This window comes from Galeopterus variegatus, unplaced genomic scaffold (assembly GCF_000696425.1).
Source record: "Galeopterus variegatus unplaced genomic scaffold, G_variegatus-3.0.2 Scaffold1351, whole genome shotgun sequence".
Taxonomy (NCBI): Eukaryota; Metazoa; Chordata; class Mammalia; order Dermoptera; family Cynocephalidae; genus Galeopterus; species Galeopterus variegatus.
This window is the reverse complement of record NW_007727462.1, coordinates 183,560-196,448: the sequence shown is the minus strand read 5'-3', so window position 1 is coordinate 196,448 and position 12,889 is coordinate 183,560. Positions and strand designations below refer to the sequence as shown.

Here is a 12,889-nt window from a genome sequence, read left to right as displayed (position 1 = left end):
GCTCTTCTTCTCTTTATCTGCCCTACTTGGGCAAATAGTAGAGAATTTTCTGTTTCTTGGCCTCGGTGACCCCTGTGGCAATGACTTCAATCACTTCTGTGAAGTTCCAGTTTAGTGTATCTAGGAGTTAGGTAAAAACGACCCCTTGGATTTCCTTTCTTGCCATCATTTTAATTGCAGCTTGATTGAAATCAAATTCATCACATGTACCATAAAATTAGACTCTCTTAGCAGCTTCCCATTTCTAGTCAATGAAACCACAATTTCCAGTCCTCTGACTTCAGCCCAGACTTTGACAACGCCCTTAACTCAGCTGCTGTCTCCTTTGTCTATTGTCACCAACTTAGCGATACATCACATGAAAGAGCTCATCTTCTCCCGGCATCTTCATTCCTCGCACGAGCCTGGAGTGTGCCCGGCACGGCTCCTGTCTCAATGGTGCAGCAGCTCAGCTGCCCTGCCTGGGTTCTCCCAGCTCTAGTCCATCCTCCTCTCTCAGACCGGATCAATTTTCCTACACCTGCCCTTTATCCATCATTCCCTGACACCAAAAACACCAGTGTCTTCCTATTGCACCTCATGAAATTCCTGATTTCAGGTCTCCCCACTACAAACTTCACCCTAACTATTCAAATTCAACATTTTGGCTTATATATCCTAGGAGTTTCTACATGTATCGTATTTCCTGTATTATTCCCCATTATTATCTCCCCAGTGCTCTCCTTGCTAAGTACATCACCTTGCCCTTATCCAACACCCCAAATTCATCCCCACCCCCATGGCTTTGCCCGTGCTGACTTCCCATGTGGAATGCTCTCCCTTCCTGCCCCACAACTCCTCGCAGCCCCTCCAGCAAGCCTACCCTTTCCACTCTAGTCCCCAGTAAGCTCCCTCTCCTCCAAACACCCGCAGTGCCCACAGTCCACGCTACATATGATCACTGAATCACCTGCTATTTCCTGTCTGCTCTGCTTGTTTTCTTCCCAGCCAGACCCTAAACCCCTTGATGGTGAGGACAAGGTTATATAGTTCTTTGTCTGCTCCATGGTGTCCAGCAAAAGGTGCTCGATTAATACGTGCTGACTCACCAAACTGATGTGCAACGACTGACGGAGGGTGGGCAGGAGGCAAAGAGAAGGGAGAATGGTGCAATTCCAGGTCATCCAGACAATTATTTGGACGACTGCTTCAGGTCCTCTGCCACCTCCTCTTAAACGTGACTTTACCTGCAGAACTGAACCTCCTGGCCGAACTGCGAGCTTTCCGGCTGCGTTCCCTCCTTCAGCTGGCTGACATTGAAAAAGGACAGGGTGTGGTTGACAAAGCCATGCAGAGTCCCATTGTGGCTGTAGGAGTACTGGTACACGAGTCGCGGGATGAAGTCGGAGGTGATGGCGATGACAAAAGCCTGAGGGACAGAACCGTAGCACTGAGGAGTCGGGATGGGTGCTGTCCACATGGCATAGGGTCTCTCTGACCAAGGGACTATCCTCTCCTAGGCTCTCCATTAGGAGGGCCTGCTCTGTCTGACCACAGACTCACCTGCAGCATGCACAGGTCCCTGTCCCTAAGCTCACGCAGCTGACTTGCCTGGCTTTTCCGTCCTTCTATGTGTAAGTAAATCCACCAGGCAGCAGCTGTCAAGAGAGTGAATTACAACCGCTGCAGCAGGATGCGAAGGCCTAAGGCCTAAGGATGCTAAGCCAGTCTGGACCATTTGGTGCTAGAGGATTAATTCATCTCTCAGATAATAGAATTGACACTGATGTTGGCCAAGCCAAAACAAAATACAAGACTTTTTTAAAAAAATTACCTATAGTGATGACAGTGTCACTTAAGTGCAATAGGCGAGGAAATTAAATGGCCATGTACATCTGCCCCTGAGTAACACCAGAAAGCCAGGAATACTGGGAATATGATTTCGCAGTTTCCTCAACTTGACCATTATCTCTCGACACTTTGTAGCACATCATGTAATGGGATTTTTTCTGTTACCCACTTTCTTTAGGAAAAGTGAGACACAGAGGAGAAAAGTGTAGGTCCTGTTAGATGGAGCCACACACACCCAGCACAGCATCTGGCACATCTAAGTGCTCCATAAATGTCTATAGAACAAAGCAAATGACAAATGAATGATTGCATGTTTGAATGTGGAGGTACTTTCTGCAAAGAAAATCTTAATCTTTTTGGCAGGTGTTTATACTGTATTCTGCACCAACAATTAAAGCCCTTTAAAAAATGTAGTTTAGATATTATTTTCTAAATGTATACGTGAGCATGGACAGCCATAACCATATTTGAGAATGAATTACACACTCGTAGTAACCCCAGCTACAGCTTACTGGGCACTTGTTATGTGTCCTCTCATCATCCCGCTTAATTTCCAGGATGATCCTATTTGGTGGGTATTATTATTACCTCCCATTTTACGGATAAGTAAACAAGTCTTAGAGAGGCCAGGGAGGTGAAACCTTGTGTCCTGTTCTGTCCATGGGAAGTGGTTAATACTCAGGGCCTCTCTTCTAGTAGACACAACTCCAAAGTAACTGCTGATCTGTTTTCCAAATTGCACTTTCTTTCTAAGCCTCAGTGTTTGATGCTGCCTACATCAAACACTCCAAATGCAGTGGGCCGATTCTCTCTGCTGCTTCTCACCCTTCTCCAGCTATTTTATGTGTTCTTAGTAGGGAACCAGGTCAGAGCCAGAATCAATGTTTCTCTCACAAGGGAAAGAGGGCTGTGGCTTTCTTGGCGTGCACTGAGCTGGCTGATATTTTCTTGGGTGTTGGGACAGGAGACCCTGAATGGCCACCGCAGGTACAGAACGCAAAAGAAAAGGAGATGTTGGCCTGGACCCAGCAGGATGTCCTCTGAAACGTGGACATGTCTGGCAAGGCAGTTCAAGAGGTCGCAACAGGTAGGGCCCCTCTTCTTCTGTGTCCCTCCTTAACCTCCACATGCCAAAGGCTATGGGGATAATTAAGACTTTGCATTAACAACTCAGAGGAACCGTAATTAGGAATTGCAGCCTGGGCAATGCTCCAGGTATTGTTTAGCTCCGTAGAAAAGGAAAGGAAGGAGATGGCTAGATATGTGGAATTCTTTCCACATTATTCTTGGCTCTGAGGACAGATCTGATTTTGACTCTTCAGGACAAGGTGTGCACTCTGTTGGGTGATCACCTTTCTTTCTCTCAGTGAAATTAAAAGTGAAGTTGCGTGGCTGCAGTGACAGGGCGGGTACACACTGTCAACCGGGGCCTGCCTTAAATAAATCCCCAAATGGAACGTGCTGCATGGTAACCAGGGCCACTTTCCTGCTTTGAAGACCTCAGCTACCCTGGAAGCCCTTCCCACAGAGCAGGGCGTCATGAACACAAGCACTTACATTGATGATAACAGAGAACTTGCCGATTCCAGAGAGGATGTCAAACCAAATTCCTGTAAGACAGAAAAGAGGTGTCCGGCTTACTCCCACCCTTGGCCCCGTGATGACAATGCTGCAGCCCAGGGTGACGTTCTGCAGGTAAGTTCCCAGGGGAGGTTTGTCAGTCCCCCCAGGGATGGCTAGTCTGGGAAGGCTTAGGTGCCCCGCTGTTGGGAAGCTCAGGAGACAAGGGGGGTGGGTACTGTGACCTCTGAGGGCCTCCCTGTGCCCGAGGACATGAGGATAGAAAGTCAGAGGGATGAAGAGGTTAGGGTGGTGGCAGGAAACAGGGGAGGGAGGCGGGGAGAGGGCCCTGCCATGGCCTGTAAGTGGCAGACATACCGATGTCTTTGGTTCTCACAGCATCTGGCCTTCTTAGCTCTGTCACAAACTTCTTTGCATCCAGCCGCACTTCAATGACATTGTTGAGGAGGGCAAACAAAGGTGCCAAAGGAAAGGAGGCCACAAAGAGGGTGACAAAACCAAACTGGATGACTGGGAGAGAGAAGAGCATGAGAAGCTTCGCCAGGGAGAAGCAGGAGCTGGACAAATTCTGGCTTGCAGCTACAGCCCCTCGCCTTTCTTCCTACATGGACCCATTTCCACACTGGTCTCTTGGTCTCCCTGGAAATCTTCCCAGGAAAATCCTGCACCACATACGCAGGTGTTTCCTTCTCAATACCTGCAGGCCTGCCGGTCAGTGTCATCCCCCAGGAGCAAAGCTTTGAATCAGGCACAGTGGGGAGATAGGAGACAAGGAGAAGTCCCCACTCCTTCCTCCCCATCACCCTTCGCCTCCAGCCACTGCTACTGTCCATCTGACTCAGGGGCTGGCAGACCTTCTCAGCAAAGGGCCAGACAGTAAATATTTTTGCATTTGAGAGCCATATGGTCTTGTTACAATGACTCAACTCTGCCACTGTGGAGCAAAAGCAGCTAAAGACAAAGCATAACAAACAGGCCTGGCTGTGTTCCAATAAAACTTTATTTACAAAAGCAGTAAATAAAGTGGGCTGGATTTGGCCCATAGGCCATAGTTTTCCAATCCTTAATGGAATTTATAAAACCACCTCCCCAGTTTGGACTCTTCTTTCCGTATCTGTAGTTACTGCCTTTGTTTAGAAAGCTTATTCATTCATCACACATTCATTGAGCGCTCACTAAATGTCAGGCACTGTGCTAAGTATTTAAGGAGGCAAAGGTCTAGTCCTGCCTTCGAGGAGCTGGGTTTGGGAGGGGGAGAGAAAATGTCCACAAAGATGTGCAATGAGGCTTCACGTGTGCCAGGAGAGAAAGAATAATGTGCCAGAGACAGAGGAGACCCAAAGGAGGGAAAGCTCAATCTGAAGTCTCCACGTGGAACACCTAAGCACAGTCATGAAAGATGGGCCACGGGTTCCAGGAAGACTGAACAAAAGAGAGCATTCCACGTCACGGAAGCTGCATGGGCCAGGGCTCAGGGGCGGCCTGTGCCAATCTGATGACCATCAGAGGCTGAGGCCCTACCTGGACCGTGGCAACACCTCCCGACTGGTTTCCCTGTCACTGCTCTTCCGGGCTTCTATAGTCTGCTCAGCCGCAGCCCCTGTGATCTGAGCCTGTCACCTACATACTCATAATTTCTGTGGGCTCCCTTCTGTGCACTGAATATAATCCAAGCTCCTTACCAATCTGTCCCAACCTGCCTCTCCAGCCTCATCTCCCAACATCCCCCACAATGGTGGTGCTCCTGCCTTCCAGCCCTCTGAAACTCTCTCTCCTGATGTCTCCCTGACACACTAGGTCCTTCCACTCACTGTGCAAGCAGCCGTCCTCCAGCTGACAAACCACTATGCATCCCCCAAACCACCCAAGTGCCACTTCCTTGGTGAAGCCCAATACCCCCTCCTCTGACCCCCACCATCCTGTGTTCAGCCTCAGTTATAGACACTGTCATGTTCTGCTGTGACTGAGCTACTCATGTGTCTTTATTCCCACTGGAAAGGCAAGGGCTCCATCCACTCTAGGGGCTCAGTACATATTTGCTGATCCTGAGTCCCAGGAAAGTCACAGACTAAGAGGATTTTCCAACATACTAAGGGCAAGTTCTTAAACGTCTCTGTGCCTCAGTTACTTCAATTGTACCTTGAGAATACTAATAACTCTCACCTAATAGGGTTCTCACAAGGATAAAAGATATTGCATACATAATATGCTTAGAACAATGTCTGACACTTAATTGCTCAATAAATGTTACCTATTATGTGTAATTTTATTCTTATTGGAGTAAATACCAATGTATAGAAGACTGTAATGTATACTGTATATGCTAAACAGATACAAATTTAAAATTTAAGCCCTGAATGAGAGTCAGGAGACCCAATTTGTTGACCCGGGTGTTTCTAACTAGCCTATGTCTCTGGCCAAGCCTCTGTGTTTCAATGGGCATTGGCACTTTCATTAATAAACTGAAGGGACTGTTTCAAATTCCCTCTAGCTCTGACTTGCTGTGATGCTGTGACTCTCATTCTCTTAGACAAGCTTTAAGATTCTAGGATATTCAAAAAAAGAATTAAAAATCAGGACCCAAAGTAAAAAACAGAGGGCTAAGACTAACCACAATAGAAGTTTCCAGAAAGAGAACATGCATGGAATTTTACCCAGCCCAACTGCTTTTGATTTGGCAGTTTGCTCAGCCCACAGCTGTGGGTCACTGCTTGTGCTGATACAACCCTGTCCACTGCCATCGTCCTTGAGGCCCAATGGAGTCGACAGGCTCTAGGAGACTGGCAGGTGCCATTCAGTGACAAGACACTTGCACCAGAAGGTACAGATTTGCCAGGTTGGGAGCTTGGAATGACTGCCTGGCTAGCTGGCTGGCTGACGGGGACTGGGGGTGGGGTGGAGAAATCTTCAAAAACAAGCTCTGAAGCCAGTTCAAAATGCAGGGTCTACCGCATCTTTTAAAGAGGCTTTGCTGAGGAATTCACTTTGGAGTCAGGGATGGGGGTAAGGGCAGAGGGGGTGAGGGGGATGGAATTAACAAGGAAAGCAAAACAGATGTTAGACTAGTTTTCTAAAACCTGTAAAATGCACGCCTGTATTTAAGTATATTCGGATGCTTCTTTCTTTATGGAGTTCTAAGTTGGTCTTCTTGATTCTAATGAGCTCAGTTCAACAGGGCAAATGTTCTTATCATAAGTGATTTCCTCCAGCAGAACTGTGTAAACTCTCCAAAGCCTCACTCAGCAAAGGTTTGGCAAGGAGACCGATGGGGAGGGAAAGGGCAGTTTTCTTCTGAGTGACTGCAAATGTACATAGCATGCCCTCACCATGCTCGTGTACACAGTGCTTGGAAATACAGCATCCTTCCAGGAGTGCAGGAAAAATGGGACTGTCCCCTTACCCTTCTGTCTTTCCTATGAACGCGAGAGGCACGCATGAACGCTGTCCTCTAGGGCTGCCCTGACAGTTTGCTTTTTTCATCTTCTCGAACTCTCTAGACACAGGCTATCTGTTGTCCCTCTTCTGTCAATGCAAATATCTTCCAGTGCTGTCCCGATATTCTCTAACAGTTCCCATTAATTATCCTGATCCTGTAACAAAACATCTCATCTCCTTCCCCTTGCCACGTAAGTCTATGTGTTCAGCACTGGACAACTTCAAAACAGTGGACTAATCAGAGGCCAGTGACACTGGACCTGAAATGACAGGATACGCCTGTCCCCTCCCCTGATGTTACTCCAGGGTATCCTGGGGCAAGAAAAGCTCCCCTCTGCAGATGTCCCATTGCTACAGCTATTGCCTCCTTGTACAGGGTATCCTCAGCCTCTCCAGGATTCAATCCAAGGAGGCAGAAACAAATAGGAAGCTTTGTTTTATCTTGGGGAGAAAAATATATGAAACCATAACCCTCTAGCATGCAAATGCCAAATCCAAGAATTGTTCTTTTCAGTCAAAGGTATAAAATGTTGTATCAGATAGGAGTCCTCCTGGGTTCACTTCAGAGGACACAATGATACCGGCCTTTACCAACACCACGATGATTTGTTTCTAAAACCAGCAAGCCTCCATTAGGGTAAGAGCAACACCGGAAATCTTCCATGCGCTGCATAATAGGGGACAGGTTGGCCTGACCAATAACAGATGAAACCAGGCCAAGCCAATTAGGGAGGAATCCACAAGTTGATTTTCAACTAAACCTTTGCAAAGCCTGCTGTGAAGCGCTCCAGAAATGCTGAGTTGGAAGAACAAAGACTGGAAATACTCCTGGGCACAAACCCCACTGGTTTTCTCCTCCCGCACCCCCACAGCCAGGGACCTATCAAACTAACCACCAGTCCTACACTGCCTGATGCTGGAGACAATTAAAATCATGGGTGGGTACCTGGGCTTAGGTTAAAATAACAAGGAGGAGTGGGTTAAACTAAACAAGACAGCAGCCAGCAAGGACATTCCAGGACAATCTGCTAGAGAAGAGAAATAGCACGGCAGGTAGAATAGAATGGACTGGCCAGGGCTGGTGGAAAAAAACCTGACTTTTCCACTCATTTATTTAAAATTTTTCAGTGAAAATATTGCTTCGCATACTGTGTGTGGGTGTGAGTGCACATGTGTGCATGAGTGCGTGTGTGCATGCACACACACACACAAAATAAAGTCCAGACCCTTGGCCTGGCAATTAAGGCCCTTTATAATCTGACCCTAACTTATTTTCCAGACTCATTTCCTCCCCGCCCGTGTTCTCTGCTCAGGGCTGATATTTAGCTAGTGTTTTGGAAATCAATTCTGCCTGCTTTCCAACCATTCCAAAACAATTTGTTCTTCTCTAAACTTATCATGTTTTCTACATTTCTGAGCCTTGGTACATAGCACTACTGTCTGTAATTTTCCTTCTCTTCTGCTGAGTGAATGACTATTCATCTGCTGAGTAAATTACTATCCGTCTTGCAGGATGAACTCAAACTTCACCTTCTCTGTAAAGACTCTCCTCTGTTCCCCACCAGCTCATCCAGGCAGAACCGGGCACCAGGCCTGTCTACACGCTCACTCCCATGATGCCTTGCACGCGCCACTCTGCTTATCTGACCTGCCCTCTAGGTGGTTAGGCCCTTGAGACCAGGCTCCACATTTGATTCTCTTCCGAGTCCTCACCATCTTTTGTGGTGCCTACCATACAGCAGGTGCTCAAAGGTTACTGTTTCATAAATATGAGCTTATTTTCACAAGCTGTGAAATGCACACACACAAAAGAGGCAGAAAACTAAAATGTGTGAGCTGAAAGCATTGTACTTAGTGATGGTGACAAGAGATGGAGACGGGGAGTATTAACACCTCCACACAGCAATTCTCAGTGCTGTGTCCCTACAGAAGCCTGAAGAAAGCTGGAGTATAAACAGTTAGGGAAGTCCAATTCTAATAAAAATTATTACAGTGGTTTTAAAACTTTCTACAGGTTAGTGAAAGCAACACAGTCTGCTTAAGAATCATAACTGGTTTTTTTATCACCAGCCCATATTTTAAGGCTGTGCCCAGTGATCCCCTTCTCCTGAGGGCAAGGGAAGCCAACTGTGCCCTGCACTGACAGTGTCCAGCATAGGAAGAATTGCAGGTGTCGACTGACCGTGTGAGCAGAAAGAAACAGCAAGAAGAAAGGGCTTGAACTAGATCTTCGCATGGGCCCTAGTTGCTTAGGCAAACAGTAGAAGGCTTTACAGAAATCTAAGGGAGTTTGTAGTGTCCATCACGCACCATTCACTCACTCATTCATTTATTTACTCAACAAGCATTGATTGAGCACATTCTACATACTGGACACCAACGCTTACTGCTAGAAAACAAAGCTGAGTAGATTACTGTGTCACGCCTCTAAGAGCTCAGAGCATGCAATGAGGAAGACGGAGATGTAAAGGAACCTGGACGGCGTCATGGACTTAGAACAATAATGACAACATCAGCAGAGTGCTGAGGAGCACCTCGCTCTCACCAGCGACCTGTGGAGGCTCAGCTTGAAGCACAGGTAAAAGACGCATGTGAAGGTTTGCCGTATGGTTAGAAGTCAAGGTCTTTCCTGCAAATCTACTGACCCAAACTCATGAACAAATTTAAAAGGCAGTCAGTGGAATTCCCTTTCAATCTACATGGAGTCACCTGGGGTTTATACGATGGCTCATGCTCAATTCAGAAATCCTGAGAAGTCACAACAGGAAGGAACAAGCATGAAGCAACAGCTTAAATACTGAGTTGACTGCATGCGGATCAACGCAGCATGGGGACAGATCGGCAAGGAACATGTGGCTTTGACTTATTTCATTTCTTTGTGCTTAAAGGAGACTCAGTTCCCACTTTTTCCCCCACCCCACAACAAAACTAGGGGGATCCAGTTGGTGAGATCTACTGATTCATTTCCTAGAGAATAGACTGGTAAATTTCCGGTAAGTGTTTACTGAACGAACAAATGAACGGACTGGCTTTCTCACTCTTGTTTACTCTCTCCACCTGCGAGGTGAGGGTGTAAGGCTAGTTATTCGCCCATCCTTCCTCCCATCCACCCATCCATCCTCCCACGCAGCCACTTGGCCTGTGGTCGCGCACTGAGTGAGGCGGAAGTGCTAGGATGCCAGTCATGACTGCAAAGTCCCCAAGCAACAAATCATTACTGAGGACCTTCCTTCCTTCATTCCTTTTCTTCTACCACTTCCCAAAAGGCTGTGACAAAGTCAACAGAATGAAAATACAATTGGGTCTATGGAATTTAAGAAAAAAAGGAAATAAAGAGCACAAAAAGGAGAGTGAAACAAATCTGCAAACTCTGGGGACCCATAGTGCCACTATGGTTGAGCAAGAAAGTTCTCTCTGAGCTTCCTGGTTGTTAGAGCAAGAGAAGGAATGGGAAGGCTGTTTCGTTCCCCATAAGGTTTAACCTAAAAGACTGCCTTCCATTCCTTCCTTCCCTCATTCACTCATTCATGTCTCAAGCACCGACTAAGCATCTCTGTATACCGGGAGCCTTCTGTAGTACACTGCGGGGTGTAGCATCCAGATACACTCTAGCCTTTTTCTCAAGTGGGCATAGGGGACGGACCCCTAGTACTGACAATGTCAAGCAATGTGTGTCTCAGAAGCAAGAGGAGAGAAATGACCTGGGTCTCAGCCTACCTCCCAGAAATGCTGGAACTAGACCCTGATAGTGCCTCAATTGTGTTTAAATGCCACTTGGAGAGGATAGCAGGTGCCTGCTTATCCAGTGGAATGACTCAGTTTGTATGAACAGGATGGCTCAAGGAAAGGAACTTCCTGGTTCTGGGAGCCACTGGCCTGTAGCACAGACACTTGGAGTTCTGTATGACAGCACGTGTCGGCTTCAGTGCTGATGGTTTTGAAGATATTCTGGAATATCTCATCACTTACCTCCATCCTCTGTTGAAAATTTGGAAACTACCCAGGGTGGTCCCTAGCATCCACAACCAAAGAATCACAGAGTTGGGAAGAATTTTGGCTGTTACCTAAGTCATCCCTCGATCTGAATCTTCAGTCCATTTTACTTCAATAAGTGGCCACTTTCACCTGATCATTTCCAAAGTGGGACAGTCAGTAATCTCCAGAGCCAGCTCTTTCTCCTATTCCTTATTTTCACTCTCAGTTGCAAGTTGCTGAGACTTTGGGGGCATTTGTTATAAAGCATTATCAATAGTGGACTAACACATGGGATATTTTGCCTGAACTACCCAGATAATTTTACAAGCTCATTAATTTGCATCGCCACAGGAGACCTGCTCTCAGGAGGACAGCATTCCCCTTACAGGGATACCACGAACCTAGGCCATCGGTCGTCAGGTGAGAAAGAATGATTATTTAACTGGATAAAATGGCAATAAAACTTGATCAAGAGATTCTTTTGGAACTTGTAACTAAACTCCTCTCATAGGATTAAGTCCAGGTCTACGTTTTTCTGCCGAATTCCACTCTAGGGGAAAAGTCTAACCGCCGCAACTGTCCGGAGGACTCAGCGCGCAGCTCTCAGAGCAACCGAAGAGTTTCCTCCCGTCAGGCCCAGAGGAAAACCCCACAACCGGGCCGTAAGGAGCTGCAGCGGGAGAGCTTTGAAGCCCCATTTTGGGGTTGGGGACACTGATGATTAATGTCGTGGCCTGCTCCTGGGCCAGGATTCCTTCCCTCCCTCAGAGGTGGGGGATGGGAGACTACCCTGAAGTCTTTCCTCGTAAGCTCTTCAGGAAAAGGGCTTGATATTGGAGATTCCCTCGAAAGCTGACTGCTTCTCTCACAGGTTGTTCCAACTTAATCCCTCACGCTCAGGTTTCTCTTTGTCTGGAGCCAGCCTGTCCCACAACCACTCCGGCCTCGAGGCGGCTCCCTCCTCCAGCGCCCCCTCCCCAGGCCCGCCCCCAGCTTCCATCACCTCACGGCCCCTCCCCCATGCCTGCTGGGCCCTGGGCCCCCCGGTTCCAGCTCAATTTAGAAAGATGTAAATATAATACATCTCTCCCTGGTGCCTCCCTCTACTGAAGACCTGCCCTATCATGACAACTGACAGGCTCAGAGTGGGCTCAGCGCACTTCCTGTCTGCATGGGTGGTCCTGGGGATCACAGGCGAGGAGCTGACAGCTGAGAGCCGGGCTGGGGTCGCCGTGTCAGGCACACCAGAGGGAGAGGGCAGCTTTAGTTTCACTGCTCTCACTTCTGCTCAAAGTCCAAGACAAGGGCCTTTCTGGAGTCGGGGAGGTCTAGCCAGTTGGGAAGAAAAGAGGTAAACTCGCTCCACCCTATTGGTCCACTGAAGCCCAAGTTCTTATAGGTCCTGATGAAGTTCTCATGTGGAATGCTCTGGAAAGGGACTCCAGCCTCAGTTCCACTAACGAGCCATTGGGGTGGCCTTAAGCAACTCATATCACCCCCTGAGCTGCTTGGCGTCTAGGTTCATTGTTTAGCTGGCATGTGTGAACTCAGACACCAGCACTGGAAGGGACCCTCGAGGCCACCTGGCCCAGTGGCTTAAAACTCTTTGTTCTTGTCAAGGCACTCAATAAAAAATGATTACTGCACCATTCACTTGCATTTGTACCTGCTGAAGTTTTCCTAGCTCTCCCACTCAAAAAAACGTCTAGGAATCCAAGAAAGCAAGAGTGACGTTGACTCCATTACACCTTATATTTCTAAAATAGTAGTAGCAGTGCTTGTGACACATTGCACAATCGGTTTTGACCACAGACCAGCAGGGTGCATCACTGCAGGGAAAATCTCATCATCTGGTCTAATGCCCATAACATCAAGGAAGAAATGAGGCTTAAAGAGCTGATACAATGTGTCCAAAGCCTCACTAAGCTGGATTCGCACCCAGGTCTCACCTGGCATCCTGGGATGGGACATGGGAAGGAGAGACATTGCTCACTCTGCCCTACAGTGATCATCTGAAGATAAGTGGTGACAGATGTGCAGGGGGCTTTTACTTCTAAGACCAGGGTAC

General features: G+C 47.6%; 1 protein-coding gene across 1 annotated transcript in view; it reads right to left on the bottom strand.

Annotated features, from left to right (window-relative positions):
- ANO2 (anoctamin 2, calcium activated chloride channel) overlaps positions 1 to 12,889 on the bottom strand; it is a 173,319-nt gene that overhangs the window by 17,355 nt on the left and 143,075 nt on the right. Inside the window, exons 12-14 of the mRNA XM_008576439.1 lie at positions 3,769 to 3,921; positions 3,388 to 3,440; positions 1,227 to 1,408 (exon numbers count right to left, since the gene is read on the bottom strand). Of these exons, the coding sequence (XP_008574661.1) occupies positions 1,227 to 1,408; positions 3,388 to 3,440; positions 3,769 to 3,921 (388 nt within the window). The remainder of the gene's footprint in view (positions 1 to 1,226; positions 1,409 to 3,387; positions 3,441 to 3,768; positions 3,922 to 12,889) is intronic.